Source organism: Malaclemys terrapin, chromosome 4 (genome assembly GCF_027887155.1).
Source record: "Malaclemys terrapin pileata isolate rMalTer1 chromosome 4, rMalTer1.hap1, whole genome shotgun sequence".
In the NCBI taxonomy this organism is placed as follows: Eukaryota; Metazoa; Chordata; order Testudines; family Emydidae; genus Malaclemys; species Malaclemys terrapin.
The window spans coordinates 15,150,072-15,168,667 of NC_071508.1; the positions used below are offsets into that span (position 1 = coordinate 15,150,072).

At 45.7% G+C, this 18,596-nt stretch overlaps 1 protein-coding gene across 5 annotated transcripts in view; it reads left to right on the forward strand.

Moving 5' to 3' along the window:
- Window positions 1–18,011, forward strand: part of BLACAT1 (BLACAT1 overlapping LEMD1 locus) — a 68,519-nt gene extending 50,508 nt beyond the window's left edge. For 4 of the 5 annotated variants that reach the window (XM_054028433.1, XM_054028431.1, XM_054028434.1 and 1 more), the window contains 2 exons: window positions 5,488–5,699; window positions 7,331–18,011. In XM_054028433.1, coding sequence (XP_053884408.1) covers window positions 5,528–5,629 — 102 coding nt within the window. In that variant the 5' untranslated portion in view covers window positions 5,488–5,527 and the 3' untranslated portion in view covers window positions 5,630–5,699; window positions 7,331–18,011. Of the gene's footprint in view, window positions 1–4,734; window positions 5,700–7,330 lie in introns of those variants that run through there. The other variant, XM_054028432.1, reaches the window with a different exon arrangement.
- The last annotated feature ends 585 nt before the right edge of the window (window positions 18,012–18,596 follow it).

Sequence of the window (18,596 nt, forward strand, 5' to 3'; positions counted from 1 at the left end):
GTCCCATCCACACAGCCACTTAGGAGCTATTTTATGGTTACTCTTTCTTTTGGTATTGGCCATTACTTTTTTGTCAGCCCTGGTTTCCTCTGGAAGCTCTCATGGGGCCAGATCCTCAGCTGATGTAAATCAGCAGGGACTCCACTGGAACGAAATCAATTTACACCAGCTGAGGATCTGGCCAATTGTCTCCCCGATGGCCACCGTCCTGATCCAAAGCCCATCAAAGTCAATGAAAAGGCTCAAGCTTCAATGGGCTTTGGACCCGGCCCAGGGGGCTGAGATGCAGAGCACCAACGGTAAAGACCGGCCCGGGCAGGAAGATGTCAATTCAGCAGGAAATTCCCTGGCTGCGGTACAGACCATATGCGAAATGTTTGTTATCTCCAGGTGCAGCTTGATTAAAACTTGTCTTTAGTTCCTTCTAGGTGGCCATTTGCCTAGAATAAGGATTTCCTATCAGTTATGTCAGGCTTGCCAGCGCCTTATGTGAGCTGCTGGCTCATTGTGGGTCTGTATGCAGTGGTAGATAGTTAGCAAAGGGAAATGCTGGCAGAATGATGTTGCCCAGGATACATGTTAGAGCCAAGATTAACACAGCTTGACCAGAGAATGGGGAGATCTGTTGTTAGTACTACCTGCCTGACTGGGCTTAAAGGGACACACTATCTACCTATTGTACTCACACTTACTGTACAGTGACAGCATGGTCAGAGATATGGTGTGGTCCAGAGCCCTGAATTCTACTCCTGGATCTGCCACTGAGCTGCCAGGTGACCTTAAGAAAGTCACTTTGCTCCTCTGTTTCTCCTTCCCCCCTTGTCTGTTTAGACTGTAAACTCTCTGGGACAGACTGTCTCTTGCCATGTATGTGCAGTGCCTAGCACAAAGGGGCCTCTAGGTGCTACTATAATATCAGTAATAATCATTCGTTTGGGCACAAAATGCAATGAATTTTACAAGACATAATGGGCTGAATTTAGCACTGGGGTAATTCTGTTGGTTTGCACACACCAGAGATTGATTTGATCCATTAATAAATTAAACAAATGTCCATGGGTTTTTAATATTAAAATCCAAGAAGATCCCAAGAAGATTTTTCTTAAATTTTAACATTTCTTTGGAGTGCTGGAAATGCAATAGTGCTGTGTGTGAGAAAAACAAACGGAAACTAGCTATGAACAAAAGTCAACCAGCTGTTGAGTTTCATTGTCCAAGCTGAAAAATTTGGAAACAAGCAGTATAAATAATGGGAAACAAATCTGACTTGTAAAAGTATTTTTAAATGGTAACAATGTAAGGGCCTGATCCTGCCATCCTTTCTCACACTGGGTCCAATTCTGATAGTCTTGCCTGCACTGAATAATACATTACTCAAAGGGCAGCCCTATTGATTTCACAGAGCTACTTGTAGCATAAGGTATCAGACTCTGTCCCATTTAGTAGTACCTTACTCTACATATAGTGCAGGTTTCAAAGCCCACTGAAGTCACTGGATTTGGCTCAGGCCCAAATTCCCACTAACTTCAATGAGGTTAGTCTGTGTGTATGAAGGGACAGAATTGGGCCCTAAAGCAGTGGTTCTCAAAGCCGGTCCGCCGCTTGTTCAGGGAAAGCCCCTGGCAGGCCGGGCCGGTTTGTTTACCTGCCGTGTCCTCAGGTTCAGCTGATCGCAGCTCCCACTGACTGTGGTTTGCCGCTCCAGGCCAATGGGGGCTGCGGGAAGTGGTGCGGGCCGAGGGATCAGGGCCGGCTCTGGCTTTTTTGCCGCCCAAGGCAAAAAAGCCTCCCGCTGCCCCCCTGCCCCCCCCAGCGTGGCAGGGGAGGGTGCCAAGCCCAGCCGCCGGCCGCTCTCCCCAACCGGCCGGCGCGCCGGGGGGAGGGCGGCGAGCCCGGCCGGGGCTCCGCTCTCCCCGGCGGCCGGAGCGCCACGCCACCCCCCTCCAGGTGCCGCCCCAAGCACAAGCTTGGTGTGCTGGTGCCTGGAGCCGGCCCTGCGAGGGATGTCCTAGCCGCCCTTCCTGCAGCCCCCATTGGCCTGGAGTGGCAAACTGTCACATTCTCCCAGCCGAACCTGTGGATGCAGCAGGTAAACAAACCAGCCTGGCTCGCCAGGGGCTTTCCCTGCACAAGCGGCGGACCGGCTTTGAGAACTACTGCCCTAAAGTATATGAGCTCAAATTCACCACTGGCATAAATGGTTGCAACTCCTCAAGCTTCAATTAATTTTATGCTTCTTATGTGAGTGGTGAATATTACTAGATCATTTCCATCTAGCTCATCCGGGGTGCAAGGAAACAACCCAATAGTGAGGTAGCAGGTTCATTGCACTATGTCTTCAGATTTTTATCTTGACAGCGTGTCTTGAAATTTCCCTGGAAATTGTCCCAATGTCCCATTTCCCTAAAAATGGTGGGGCGTTGTTACCCTTGACATATGCCCACAACTGTACTTTCAAGAGGGTACCGTTTCTAGGGCCTAGTTCTGATGGATATTATGGGCTAGATATTGTTTTCCCTATATCTGGGAGCCAGATCGCCAGCTGATGTAAATCAGCCTAAAATTATTGACTCCAAAGGAGCTACATTGATTTACATGAGCTAAGGATCTGGCCTGTGGGTTTTTAAAGATCCCCGAAATATGTTTGCCCATTTTAGGTGCAGGTGGTAAAACCCTGTTAAATAGTTTAAAAATCTTAACAGTCCCGAAGTTCTGCAGTACGCCTGGGTTTCAGAAGGAATTTTTAGCTACAGTTGGGCCCACATAATGTGTATGCTGAGAAATTTGAATCTGGATTCAGATTTTGACCACCCCCAAATTTGAGACAGAGCTGGTGATTTTATTCAGGCCCATCGCTGATGTTGGGGGATGAACGTATTTGGGTGCAGGGGCTGAGGAGAATTTTTCTATCTTTACAAAAATATTCATTGACGCAAACACGGGGCCCCATCTGACTCCTGATGAGCCAAGTTTACACCTACTGACATCAGCTGAGGTTTCACAGGCAGTAGTGCCATTGAAGTCAAATGGGAGTTTTTCCATTGACTTTAATGGGAGCTAGATCGGGTCCACAGGGCAGAACTTGGCCCACTGTCGGCAACAGGAGCTGAAGTAGGTTCGCTGAGCCTGATTCTCCGCTTGCTTACCCTGGCGTAAATCAGCAGCAACTGAGGTTGGCGCAGTTACCGCAGTGTAAAATGATCAAGGCATTTTCACCGGCTCTTTCTCTCGGTGCAGATTTGCAAGTATACCAGCCTGGTTCCGCAGAGAGTTCCTTTCTGCCACCTAAAGTCACAGAGTGTAGCTACACTGAGAGAGAGCTAGCTTCAGATCTCGCCTTCAGACAGCTTCGTCCAGTGGCACTTTGCTCCCTGTCGGCTGTTTCCTCAGAAGACCCTTTTGCTGGCTTATAATAAAAAGCAGCAGCACACAGAGAGACACACACAGAGCTGCCACTATGCTAAGAAACCCTGCAGACAGGAAGACTCATTAAGGAGCCTGTTGTCATTGTTCATGACTCTGAGCCTCAGCGGTACCATTGGGGCCTTTTTAATTTGGGAGCCTGTTAGACAGGTACACAGAAGGCTGTCAAATGAAGGGGAAGGTGGGGAGATGGGCGGCTGGAGAAGTGTATTAAAGGGACTCTGTCCCTTACTTGCTATCTGCTCTGTATTAGTAGCTGGTCTCTGATTGGAAAGACAAAGTCAGGCAAAAGCACAGAGGATAAAGCCAGCCCACTAGGTAGCTGCGCTCTGGTATCTGGTTCCCAGGTTACTGGATGGGAATGATGTGATTTTCATTGCCATGTCGGAATGACAGTGCTGGGAATTGAAGAGCTCTTAATGGGTACTGAATGGCTGTGCTGGAAGCCGGAAGGTCAGTCAAACATTCTCCATGGCCTCGAGGAGCTTAGCATGTCCCCCTGAAAGCCAGCTGAGCTACTGACAAGCAGCCACCCCGAGTGGGATTTTAGTTGAACGCTCTCCATTGGGGTAACTATCAGCTTGGGATATTTTGTAACTCTGTGGGTGGGAAGGGGCGGGGTCACATGCCAAATGGATTTTTTTTTAAAGCAAGATATATGCTATTTCTCTTGCAAAATCTCCTTTAAGGACAAATCCTGCTCTCACGCAGTGAACTTATTTGGCACTCACTCTGGACCCGACCAGCAAATCTCTCAAGCACATATTTAATGAGACTACTCATTGATAACCACATGCAGAAGTGCATTGGTGGCTCAGGGCCGAAGAAGAGCACTTGGCCCAGTGTATTCAGTTTAATTCAATGCAGCTAAAGAGGTTGTCCTTACTTTTCTCCTAAGTGTCCCCATGTAAGTTAGAGACAGGTCCAGGTCTGAATTTCTGCAAAGTTACAGGATGTATGAATCAGGCATGTCTCCGTTAGCAGCTCACCAGTGTCAGAAGCTATGATTCGTTGCTAACCACTATGGGCAATACTTGCCCCTCTGGAGCGTATGCTAGAATTTACACAGCAATTCCCACTCGTGGATCTCAAAGCTTGGATGAGTTTCATTATCCCCATTTGACAGCGGAGTTAAGTGACTCACTCAGATGGTAATTTAGTGACAGAACTGGAAGAGTCCAAGCTCCCAATCCCATGCCCTGTTTGAAGCTCACTGCCTTCCTTGCTGAGATAGGGATGAGGGGCCAGTTGAAGTTTCCTTCAGGACTCTGTATTTCAGAGATTAGACTGACCTAGCCATAAAAATTAGAAATGTAGTGTTCAAGACTCCTGCTTTCTAGCACTTTAATCATTGTTACCCTCTTTCTCATTGGCAAAACTAGATTTGATCATTTGCAAAGTTAGAAATGCTAAAAATTAAAATGGGGGAAAGCGCAGGTGGGTTTGACTTCAGATGTTATTTTTTCCCTTCCATGTCTTAAAAAAAAAAAGGCTTTTGTTTGCATAATTACATTTTGCAGCTGTTAAAGCTGTTACTCCCTAATGTGGGCTGTGCTTTGGGGCATGATTTGATCCACTGAAAATGGACAAGGAGACACTGAGCTTTGATATCAGCTGCTTCTCATTAATTGCGGTTGCTGGGTATATATCGCTAAGCTTTGTTAAAACACCCCAATGAGCCTAAGCTTAAGGTCCCTGTAATATTCATTAGCTTAGCAGACTGTGCAAACTATCTACATTTCTGTGCATGTGGGAATTACAGCTCACAGGCTTCCACGGGCAGCATGTGTTTGGTTCAACCCCCTCTTCTTTTACTGGAAAGGAAAATTTTGGAGAATGTGATTGGGGGCATCTGACATGGGGAAGGATGGAGATAGGAGGTTCTGCACTGGGAGAGGAGGCTGCCAGGGGCCAGGAGTTCTGCATCTGGGGTTGGGGGGAAGTGTGTCTTGCAAAGGAAGGCAGTAATTGACCATCCCTGCCCATCCTCCTTCCCAGCCATCAGCGAGAGCTGCTCTGATTTCAAAAACTCTCTCTTTCTTTCCTCTCCCTGTCCCCAACTAGGTTTCCTTTGGATGCTCCGGAGCCTGACCTGCCATAGGGGATGCCCCAATTTACCTTTGCTTGCTTCTGTGGGCTCCATGGCTTCTGCAAGATGAAGAGGAAAAAAGAAGACCCCAGCGCAGAGCAGGAGACGTCAGTGTGAGACTTGTCCTGGGTGTGTCACATTTACCCGCTCACTCACATCGCTGGATCCCAACCCTGGGTTGAACTTGGTATGACACTTTTGCCCTTTGACTGAGATCCCATCTCAGGGGGAATCAGTCCCATTCCTCTCTCTGATCTCTGTAACCATGAAGAGGCACCCATCACAGCTGTGTCCCATGCTTATATGCTCCCCTGCTGCACTGGTGGGTGCCCAGGTTGGGAGTGAGGGGAGAGAAGGGAGTCACAGGATTGATGCTCCAAACCCTGGGACAGGAGGACCAGCGTGTTCATTTAACTCCTAAAAGCAAAGCTGAGTTTCCTACTCTTGACTGTCGATAGTTAATCCTCCAAGTGCAACTAGGGCCACAGGAAATAGGAAAGAAGAACAGTGAGAACTTTTGAGATTTCAAAATGTTTTCATGTCCTGAATCGGGATGAAAAATTGAAATCTCAAAAACTTCCACTAACTGAAAAACTGGAGGGAGGGGGGCGGGGAAGAGGGGAGAACAGTTTGGATCAATTGTAATGTTTCATTTCCATTTTGAATCTTTCCCCTTTAACCTTTTTTTGGGGTCTAAATTTACTAAAATTTCTGAATAAAACGTCGTTTTTCTTTGAAAAGCTGAAACTTTTTTCCAGACTTTTTGACTCAGGAGATTTGTCGAAACTGCCCCAGTTTCATGAGAAAGGGGGTGAGGAAATATCTTCTGTTCGACCAACTTCGGTTGGTGAGAGAGACGAGCTTTCAAGCTTACACACCACTCGTCTTCTTCACGAACAGTTTTGCTTTGGACAAATCGGCCTTTTTCAACAAAAAAAGAAGTTTTGCTGAGAAATTCTTGACCAGCTCTAATTGTGACCTCCACTAGGAGACTGCAGATCTTTGTTCCCTTCTAGTGGGTGGTCCATATAAGAGGCTTATGATTCTACTACTGATCCTAGTTAATGGCTTAGTCCTTTAGCCTATGTGGTAGCAGCTTGTGCTTTGAGTATTGAAGGTCTTGGGTTCAAACGCTCTGTTGCTCCAAGTGAAGTCAGTTATACACAGGGGCGCTGGAACAGTTTGTACAGTGGGGGGAGGGGGGGCTGAGAGCCATTGAACCAAACTGTAAACCCTGTACATGATGGAAACCGCTTCAAGCCAGGGGGTGCAGCAGTGCCAGCACCCTCAGCGCCCCTAGTTCCAGCACCTCTGGTTATACAACGCCTTTTGCACCTGAATAAATTTGGTTTCCTCCTCTCTTCCCTGTATAACAACCTCATTGACATCCATAAGAGGCTAACCAGCTTCTTAGGAGACTTGAAAGGAGCCAGTTCAAGTTTAGTAGGATGTTCTTGGAACAGGAGTTCTACTGTAGCAGAGGGAATTCCAGCCAGGATCATCTAACCATCAGCACACAGCCCCCATTAGCAACAATAGCTGTGACTGGGGCCAGGGAGGGGAAACGGGGAGTCCACGTCAGTGCAACATTCTCAAGGGGCAGGCTGTCTTGCTCAGTGTGGCCCTCCCACAGCGCTTGATAGATGAGCTCGGGAAGGTGTCCTGGCAGCAGGAGGTGCGCCTGGGATGTGAATGATGGGCTCGCTCGTCGATGTCAGCAGTGGGCCGAGGAGAAGGCGGAGGAAGCTGGTTAATTTGTGTTCACACGTTTATCCTGCAACTTCTCTCATTTTCTTTCTCCTCCTTCTTCTTTCCTAGAGACTTGCCTGGCTTGGAAAAAAGCTGAAGCTCAGAAATGACCCTTACAGAAGAGCACAAACAGGCATTATCCTGGGTGCTATGGTAGTTCAGCACAGATCCCCAGTCTCAAAGGTGCTTGGCCTTGGACCACACAGCTCTCCGTGGCAGAGAGAGATTTTTGTCCCTTTACTGGATAAAAGTTCATTCACGAGAAAGCTGTCCTTGTCTTGCTCGAATATGTCCCCTGGGACAGACTCTGAAGGAGATTTCCAAATCAAGAGCCAGGTCCTGCCCTCAGTTTCCCTGGAGTAAGTGGGCAGCAGGATTTGGCTCTATGTTTTTAAGTTGTCTCACTGGTGCACTGTCAACTGAAAATGAACGAGCTGTAGAGTTTTTTTAGTGTCTCCCAAGCAAATGTCTGTGTCTACAAGCAGCGGTTCCTAATGCCTCTGGGACATTTTGTGCTCAGATGTGCTAGATGGAGATACCGTTAGGAAGTGGTGCAAACACACTGGGCTTTGATTCTGCTCCCTCTTGCACCGATGCAAATCAGGAGTCACTCCACTGAAGTCAATGGTGTTAGCCCAGTGGGAGAGCAGACTCATGCCCCTTGTGTATCTATATTAACTATGGGAAGTGAATTTTGCAGTTGGCCCCTTTTCTGTAATGGGCTTGAATCAAAATCCCTGAACTCTATGTGGAGAGAAGTTTGGAACTGGGATCCAGATCTCAGCTTTGGAGCTCAGGTCTATCTCTGGTGTGTATGCGTCCTCCAGTGGTTCTCCGCCTTTCCCTTAATGGGTGCCCTCTTCCAATCTAGCCATTTAGCAATCTGGGAAAGGCAGAATGGCCACGACCCTCTGACACCTGTTCATGTACATGCGGTGGGTCGCAACCCCCAGGATAAGAGCCCATGTTCTCAAAGAAATTCATGCAGCTGACAGTCTGGAAAATGCCAGTGTTCAAATCGTTAACCTTTTTTACTGGCACTGCCTCACCTAATCCAGGCATAGCCATTAGTGTTAGTGTAGTGCTGCAGTTTCAAAGGTTGTCCCTGTTTTCTCCCTCCTTGTCTGTACGTCTTTCCTACCTGCTGTTAAAGCCATATGGAAATTCCCTGGGTGCTGTGCCTTTCAGGAGGTGTTGCAGACAGACTTTCCTCTTCAGGTACCCTGTTGTCACTGTGGATCCCAGAAAGTACAGCTATTTCATGGCCTGATCCAAAGAACATTGAGGTCAGTAAAAACAACAAGGAGTCTGGTGGCACCTTAAAGACTAACAGATTTATTTGGGCATAAGCTTTCGTGGGTAAAAACCTCACTTCTTCGGATGCAGAGAGACACGGCTACTCCCTGATACTTTGAGGTCAGTAGAAACTCTCCCTTTGATTTCAGTGGGTTTGGATCAGGACCTCACTCAGGAAGGTCTTCTTGTGGTAGTGTTGGAGATGGGCTTGAATCCAACCCTCAGCTCTGAACACCCCCCGGCCTTATGGCACTGGAAATCCAGATCCAAATTTAGCCCCTCAGACCCAGCTCTGGCTAATTCAGGCAGCCTCAACCCTTTCACTCCTGAATCTTTTGCTGCCACCTCCAAAATGTGCAGCCCCTGAGGCTACTAGAGGTTTGCTCTTTTGATGGTGGTGACTAGAAGGGAATACCCGATGAGGATGGTCACACAGTATTTGTAGCCCTTTCAGTCAGAATAAACTGCAGCTGCTATGGCTTTCGAGAACTGGTGTCAAGGCCTGAGCTGGGTATATGACAGAGTCAGAAAGACAGGCTGTCAACATGACAGGCTGAGATGGTAGCTATGGAGATCTGAGAAGGGGTTCAAAATGGCTGCCTCAGGCAAGGCTGATTCAGCCAGTATTGCAACGGTAGTGGCTGTAGGGAGCCCTCATGAACCCCCTCCTGCCCCAGTCATCTCTGTATGGAAAAGCCAGTGTGAGGTTCCTTGCTCATGCTCCAGGGTTCAGTGGTGTGGAGTAGAAGCTGCTTTGAACTGAATGAGAACTGAGTGGGGACCAGTTGGTCCCCCTAGAGAATTGGGGTGCCTCTCCCTTTAATATAACCCTGGTTAGGGTAAATTGCTGGCTCTTTGCCTCCTTCTGTGTAACAGAAAACCTCCATTCACTTGGTCCTCTAAGTCCCTCAACAAACCCATTGCACCAATTCTGGATACATCTCCTAAGGCCCGATTCCCACCATGGAATGGAACCAAGCCCTCAGAATCGGTCAGGGCAGAGGATCGGTAGTGGGAGAAGGTCATGTGCTAAATCAGGTGGATGAGGTCTGGGAAGGGGGACAAGTGAATGACGTTGCATGGAACTGTCAACAGGCCTTCACTGCAGCCAGCCAAAGGCTTTGGGGGACAATGTTATTAATATTAAACAAAAAATAGTAATTGGGGCAAAACCACCATTTCTTTTTAAAGATCAAACATGGAGGATCAGGGGCACAGAGTGCCTTAGGGCGGTGGGGCCAGAGATTGTTAATGCTGTAACTCTGATGCAAAAGCTTGCCTGGTAGGGTCTCTGAGGAATGTTGTCTCCTGCTCCCCTTTAGGAAGGGCAGACAGGTAAATCTTTAGGGGCCAGATCCGTGGCCACTATAAATCAGAGGAGACTCATTGACTTCAGTGGAGCTATGCAGATTTATGCCATCTGAGGATCTGGCCCCGAGAAGAATAAGTTGAGCTAACTCAGAAAACAAATCCTTCCCCCACTTATAAAACTCACTGACCTTTCCAGCGCTCAGACCGCTGCTGCGAGACCGGATTTACGCTTGACAAACAGAGCTGTGTGTGCTGGTGACAAGCTCTCCTTTTGGGAAGATTTGCTAGCTTGGCCGGCTACCAAAACCAACATGGCCATTATTTTATTGTCTTATCCGAAGGGTTTAGCGTGAAACCTCTGCCCAGCAAGGATGACCAATAAAAGGAGACACATGAGATCATCTCCTGGGATATAAGAAGAGCAACGAACTAAGCGGCTTTAAATAATCTTCATCGGGTGCCAGTAGTCGGGGTTGCTCTAGGAGATGGTTGAATCACTTCAAACACTTCAAACACAAAACAGCTGGTAACAGACTATAGCGAGGAGTCCAACTGCACCTGATCTTGCTTAGTGAGTCAGTCTGGAAAGTTCACATGCTGAGAAGCACTGTATTTTCCCCATGGAGCATGAAGAAGATACTCACACAAGGTGCTGTCTGGTTCATGCACATGAAGGATCAAGCATAGGGAAAGGACCCAACACTGAAAGCACTGGGGTCACACTCCAGATATATATGGCCCAGATGTCGAGGGGGTTTTCTCAGTGAACTTTGGCATGTCTGAGCCAACTTGTGATGGTGGCCATTTTGCTACTGCTTGATGCGTTACAGGAGCCCATCACTGGAGGCTGTTGGTCTCGTTGTCATCTCATTTCAGTGGTGGCAGAACGTTTAGCGGAAGACTGGCATTTAGGCTTAGTTTGGGTATCTAAATCCCCTAGGAGGTTTAGCAAATGGTCATGTTTAAATATTAAACATTACAGGCCAAATCTTGGGGTCTCTCACCCAGGAAAAGCTTTCACTGGGTCAACGCCTCACTGGAATGGAGCATTTTCAAATTCTATTGGCTCCAGAGAGAGCCGAAGGTGCTCAACATCCCTCAGGATATTGCCCCTTGACTGGGTGTTTTGCCTGAGTAAAGACTTCAGGATTTGGCCCTGAAATTCTTTCCGATCATTGACCCCATAATAAAGCAGAAGGAAAAGTGATGCAGAGGACGAACACTGCCTCTGAGCATCTCTAGATGCCAATAAAGAAAACTGGCTACAGCCGTATTCTGGGTAGGGATATGCCCGTGCAGCTCCCACTGATGCCAATGGGAGCCCAATATATGTATCCAAAGCCAGGATACAGCTGGATATTTCCTAGCACGGTTCTGAGTTTCTGCACAGCAAGAAGTGCTTGGCAGCCTGTGAACTTTCACTCCGTTTTCTGCACTGAGCAAGGGGGCGGGGGGTAGTTGTTTTGACTCATCCCCATTCATTTTCATCAAGGTCAGCTCATCACCTCATGCTCAGCTGATTGTGTAACACACTGTGAGCAGTTATAGCTCTCCATGGATACCAGAGACTATCTTTACTGGCCTTCTACTTATACAGAGCCAGAAGAGAACAGCAGTACTTGTGGCACCTTAGAGACTAACAAATTTATTAGAGCATAAGCTTTCGTGGACTACAGCCCACTTCTTCGGGTGCATATAGAGTGGAATAAATATTGAGGAGATATCTATACACACATACAGAGAGCATGAACAGGTGGGAGTTGTCTTACCAACTCTGAGAGGCCAATTAAGTAAGAGCTCCCTCTTTAGTGCAAGTGGCAGAGACTTGTGCATTTGGTGCTGACGGACACAAATTCAATCCCTATTTAGGACCAGTCTCTGTGTGGGTACAGCCCCTGTTCATCGCAGCTATAAGCTATAGCAGTTATTCTGGCAGCAGTAGTTTGTCCCAACTGAAGATCAGCTGGCCGCAAGTCCCTGAGACCTTTCAAGTCAGAGGCAAGAGATTTGCAGATGATCATAGTCTGTTTCCTTTTTAGTAAGTTGGACCCCATGTAAACTAAGAATACTAATGTTTTCTCCAGTGCGGCGAGTTTTAATTGTTTAATGGAGCACGAGGTGAATAGCCAAGGTTACTGTTGTGGAACCTAGGCTGCTAGGAGCCTTTGATTATGGAGCCATCATGGCTTCATAGTTAAGGTTCCAAAATTAATACACATACCCTGAGACTCTGTAAAGAGCTAACAGCTTTACTGAATCTAGCCAGCTTGGCTGGAGGTTTATACAGTACTAATTAAATGCTCCTGAAATGGGTCTTATGTAAAAACTGGTATGGGTGCTTCAGAGGTTTTCTCTCTATTGTGGTTGTTCCAAAATCTGGTCTGGATGGAGGAGGGGGATCTTTCCAGGACAATACGGTAACCTATTGAATATATATTGTAGACCACCATATGTCTGCTGAATTTATCTCACCTCAAGAATTGCACCTGCCTCCAGCAAAGAGCTTCCTAGCTAGGCATGGATGAATCTAGTATGTAAAATATACAGAGACAGACACACACACACACACATATATATATATATAAAATTGAAAACGCAATAAATTACACAAGTACAATATGAATGTTTAAAAGCTCAAGCTGCAGTTATTTTTAAAGAGAACTTCCCATGTATGTGGATAGATAGCTCCCAAAGTAATAATATGTTATCCACGGTGGCTCCAAGCAAAATTATTTGCTCCTGGATTGACCCCTGTGGTGCTCATAAATGGCTTGTGGCGCTTCTTGATTCTCCTATCGTAATGACTTGACCTCTAGGTTGATGGCTGAAGGTTCCTTCATCCACACATCATTTCCCACCAGGCTCCAGCCCGGCGCTTTTCTGCAGCAAACCTGTCAACAATCTGAACTTCCAAGCAGTTTGCTCTTTGCTAATTGCCCAGGCTGAGAGTGGGGGCTGCCAACTAACTTCCACATGACAAGTTTGCAGTGGGCAAAAAGTTAGATTTTTTCCCCCCCAGTGGCAGCATTTTATTAGGATACTGGACTCTTCCAAAACTGTGAAAGCTGGAAAGCTGACAGCTCTTGTCAAAGTACAAATGAGCTCCCCATCTCTCTTTCTCTTCCTCACCCACATACTTGCACAAGCCCTGGCATTTTTTATAAGTATATATAAGAAGCATTTTGCTTCAGTGCCCAGAATTTCCCTTGTTCCCATACTTGTGTAACATGCTTTATGCTGCTTGTACATCTGCCTTCCTCCTTTCCACCTCAGAGGTGACTGCATTTCAGTGGGGCTATAGAAATGTAAATCTTAATACTACTACTACTACTAATAAATTAACAATAATGACAAACTAATACAGAGCTATTCATCTATAAATCTCAAAGCACTTTACAAAGGAAGGGAAGCATCATTACCTCCATGCTACTGAGGGGGAAACTGAGGCTCAGAGCAGGGACGTGACCTGCCCAAAGCCACCCAGGGAGTCAGTGGCAGAGGCAGGAAAATAACCCAGGTGTCCTGACTCCCAGTTGTCCCTGTGAAGCTCTTTTGGATCCTTTGGGTGAAAAGGGTGCTGTAGAAAAATGTAAGGTTATTTCTCTCTTTTTATGACACATTTGCTTTAATATCACTCCCATCCACGCTGAAGTCTCTGTATAATTCTCCCCATTATAACAGGAGACTTAACTGTAACGTAACTCCCCGGAACAGTTTCAAAGAGAAGAGTTCTATGCTAGCTACCATCATTGTTCCTCAGAAAATGAATGTTATGCTCCTGAAAGATGCATTTGTTCCCACCAGAAATAATCCATCTCTAATCCTATTACAGTGAAGGAAACCATCCAAGTTTCTCTAAATGAAAATGGAAGGATATATTTGAAACAGGCAAATCTGCTCATCTCTGCAATGCAGCAAGCACTGATGTGTGAAACTCCATTGCTACACACCCCACTGGTCGCCTGCAGCCCTTGCCCATGACCAGCTTTTCAGATGACCCAGTGGGGACCTATGAACTTAGCAAGGTGATGTGCTCATGGGAATTTAGGAAACCAAATATGCAGCCCCCTTTCTGGGTAGTTGACAAAATGTATTTAAGTTAAAGGGCCAGACGCTCCACTGTTATAAATCAGCATAGCTCCAATGACACCAATTTACTAGAGCTGAGGATCTGACCCAAAATGTCTTGAAATTAAAAGGAAAACCAGCATTGCTCGATCTTGACAGTAGAGAGTCTGTAGTAGTGCTGATGGTGTAGTCAAGGGGGAAACAGCTTTAATGATCAAAATAACCAGAGCGTTGCCTTGGGCTAACTTCCAACAGAGGCAGTGTATCCTCTTTGTAAATATTGGCCTACTTTGGAGCCAGAGAGTCTCCAGATGTTTATTTGCATGACAATAAGTGGGTAGGGGACCAAAAAATGGTGTGTGTGTGCGTGGTGGGGTTTCATCCCAAGTTGTTTTGTTTTTTATCAGCAGATGATCTCTTGACAGAGGTGGTCTTGCCAAGGGAACTTTCACTGCATTTATTTAAGATGAAGGAAATATTTGTGCAGTGAATTGGAAGGGTACAGAACATGCACAAAGAGTGAAGCCAAGAAAAAAGCTGCAGCTTGAACTCTTGATGTGTAACATATTCCTGAAAGTCTTACTGAAGATGTGCAAAAAGAACAGGGATATAGCCTAATCCAGCCTTTCTCAATCTGTGGTCGGGACCCCAGACTGGGTTGTGACCCCGTTTTAATGGGGTCGCCAGGGCTGGCATTAGACTTGCAGGGGTTAGGGGCCAAAGCCCAAGCCCCACCATCTGGGGCCAAAGCCCGAGGACTTCATCCTTTAGTGGCGGGGGTCAGGTCACAGAACCCCCACCTGGAGCTGAAGTCCTTGGGCTTTGGCTCCCCGGCCCAGAACAGTGGAGCTCGTTCTTTGCCTCCCCCCACCACCCCCCATCTGGGGCAGCTGGGCTCAGGTGAGCTCAGTTCAGTGCTCCCTCCTGGGGTCATGTAGTAATTTTTGTTGTCAGAAGGGGGTCGCAATGCAATGAAGTTTGAGAACCCCTGGCCTAATCTAATCGGATACACATGCCCACGTGTCTATAATATATCAAGTTGGAATCTCTTTTTTTTGTAAACTCCACAATAGGATTTAAGTCTTCATTCCACCGGAACACTTTGCAAACACAAGCTTTTGGCATTTAATTGGATTGGAACAGTATCAGTGTTCTGTTTATTATAGCCAGAGTGATTTCTGCATTCCAGTGTGTATCCAATTTCTTTTAAGATGATCTAACCAAAGGTGCCCTTTTCTTTCTTGCACTTCTAGGGTGATATGGTGGGATTATGTTTTTTTAAATGCACTTTACTCCCCCATGTTGAGTTGGTGGCCCCAGTTATCTTGCTCTTTATGATTATGCACAGGAACATCAGTAGGTAGTTAGGTGTGAAGAAATCAGACATCTGCACACCACTGTCTCGTCTGATACCTTCTGGAACTGACATGGTCCCCCAGTGAGTTCTTTGACCAATATTTTCAAAAGTGACTAGTGATTTTGGGTCCCCAGCGTGAGTCACTTTAATGAGTGCTGAGTTCCAGAGGGTGAATACTCAGCACTTGCTGAAAATCAGGCTCCCGTAAAGTGTCTCTAGATGGGCATTCAGAATCACTAGTCACTTTAGAAAATCCCTCCGCCCCCATCCCCACTCATCAGCAGAATAGCCTTCCTGGCCCATATCTTGCAGTCCTTTGTGTTGAGCTGAACAGGAATTTTGCCCTGAACAAGAACTGCAGGATCCGGACGGTTATTTGTATCTCTTCTTTAAGGGTAAAAAGACAGTTGGTTAAGTACAATGTATATTTATTGAATGTATCTGTATATAATTTGCACAGCCACTTTGTAAAGCAGGGGGACCACATGGGTAACATACTCATGGACTTAAACCACTGATAATTAAACAGTCCTCACTATGAAGTTTATTATATGTATAGATTTATATATAGGGTCACATTTCACTCTCATTGATGTGGTGTAAATGCAGAGTCTGTCCGTGTGTTCAAATGTCTCAAAAAAACAAACAAACAAACAAACAAACAAAAACGTGTAGTACAGAGATGGGCCTGAACTAACCCCTTGGATCCAAGAACCCCAAAACTTCCACCAGGTTTGGGGATGTTGGAGGGGCCTCAGACCCATCTCTAGTGTCAGGGCATGTAAACAAAAAGCAGAACAAAACAAGGATATAGTCACAGAAGACGCAACACTACAGCCCTGACTCACCCAGCAAAGCATATGCATAAATTTAAGCTTGTGCTAAAAAGCTTTGCTGGATTGGATCCTAAAATACAACGGGCCTAATTCACCCCTAATGTAACCCCATTGTTCTTCAGTGAAATGTACAGTTACCCACACATTTAAAGGTGCAGGACTGTCTTTGCAATCTATTAAGTGTCTCCCTATTGTCCTTTTTTCTTTCACTGTCTGGATTCCATCATAAAGGGACCTAACCAGACATGTTCCTCAGGAGTCTCCCAGCCTCAGTAGCCATAGAAACCAGCTATTTTTAGTCTGTTTTTCAAGATGCCAATAAATGACTTTTCTCTACTTTGGAAAGACAGAGGACCCGGTCAGCCTCATGTATTAATGCATGGTAAATTAGTGTCTTTAAAAAGCCATGCAAACTTCTTGTAAAGTACTGTATATTTAAGAAGAAAAATAAATGTGAAACTTGTTAATAGGAGAGTATATAAACATGCACAGTAGATTATTCACTTGCTATTATATTTCCTATCTAAGAAAAATATTTGTAATACTTTTTAGAGCCCTCGCTTTAGAGTATAGATTTTATAGATGTCTGGAGATAAAGAGTATTTTTGGTATATGACATGTTTTGCTTTCTCCTTCTCAAGCTGCTTGCTTAATCCCTGCCCCAGACATACATTGGCAGTGTTTGGAAATTAAATCAATGCCTGTGAGAATGCAATCCTATTAAAAATCCCCAAACAATGACTTTGTTTTCTAGGATTTCATTCATGTTTGAAGCTGGAGGCTTTTCAAACAGGACTGAGAAACAAATTTGTATGATTAATTGTCAGGATGCATTTTAATGAGTGACAGTGGCTTAGCATTCTACAGCCAAATTCAATATGCAAAGGGAAATAAATGTAGCGGGATAGAGGATCTGTTTCCTTGAGGGTTTTCTTAAAACCAGTCACAGCTGCAGGAATTATTTAGGTCCCAGACTTGCAATGCAATGCAATGTAACGGGGCAGACCTTTGCACCCATGCAGAGTCCCATTGACTTCAGTGGTACAATAATACTGGCACCAAAGTCCACCCACATACATCACATTGCAGGACTGAGGCCTTGGTGGTATTTTCCCACATGCTTGGTATGACTTGATTAAAATTATGAGTATATACCTTGTACAGTATTTTTGAATACCCTAATCTTATACACCCTTCCTACAGATCACACAAGCCTTGTGGTGGGAAAACTCTGGTAGGGCAATGGTGCTGTGCAAGCCACCCTTCATAGACTGTCTGATCCTGCAAAGGGCTGAATGTCTTCGGCAAGGTGCTGCTTGCCTCTCAGCTCCCACTGACTTCAACGGGAGCTGAAGGCACACTCTGTATCTTGCAGGAAGTACTGAGGATACCTTGCAGCATTGGCGGCATAGAAACACAGGGCCAGATCCTCAGCTGGTGTAAATCAATGTAGCAGGAGGATCCAGCATTGGTAGCTGGGTTAGGAAAATCATCCTGGAATCAGATCAATAAAACTCTCGCGCGTGATGATGACCAAAGTGATTTTCTTTATACACTTACCAGGTATCCTAGGGCTATATATACATGGAGCCCAGTCACTTGTGCTGTAACATATTGAGTTTACAAGACTGCATTATAAATTATAGATGCATATCATGTCTGTATCTTGCACTGAAATACCTGCTTATCGATCTGTCTCCTGCTGATTAATTTTCTTTACTGACTAGGCCCTTTTTTGGAAGCAGCTAACCGGCTTTGTTTCTGTTCTTTTGTATGTCTCTGAAATCTATGCACCTGGAGTAAGCACTTTCTTGTTCTAACTGTAAAAGCATGACTGGGAAAGCAGGTATGTTAATTGCTGTAATAAAGAGACTTTATAATATCCCTTTGCAGTAGATTAATTACATTTTCCATGTTGTTGATACTTCTTTATTATTACTGAGCTCAATTAATCGACACCAACAGGCTATTGCAAACATTACCAAGCAAAAGGAGTACAAACATGGCACTTACCGACGGTGGGAAAGAGAATACAAAGAGTAAGGTTGAAAGGAGAACATTAAAGAGAGTGCAAATGGGGTCATTTAGATTACGGTCAAAATTAATCATTTGCTCCTTATTATCCTGACTCATATGAAAACAAAATAAGGTGTCACTCAATCAACTTAATGGCAGATAACATTAAATCTAGAGGTCGCACCCTTTGTTGTTTATATAGGCCAACTTGTGCAAAGAAACACCCCTTCACATGCTGGGCATTTAGTAGTGAGGTGCAAAACTGGGGAGCATTTTGGAAGTGGTTGTTCTGAATCCTGAGGGAACTGTACTGCCAAAGTGGAAAAGGGGCCTCAGGGGACTTCAACAGAGGTTCTAATCTTCCAAGGATGCCTTCCAGTCTGTGGGGTTTCCTCCATGCATGTTGGGACATCTGAGGCCCAGAAAGGCCTGTCCCCTTCCCAAGCCCCCC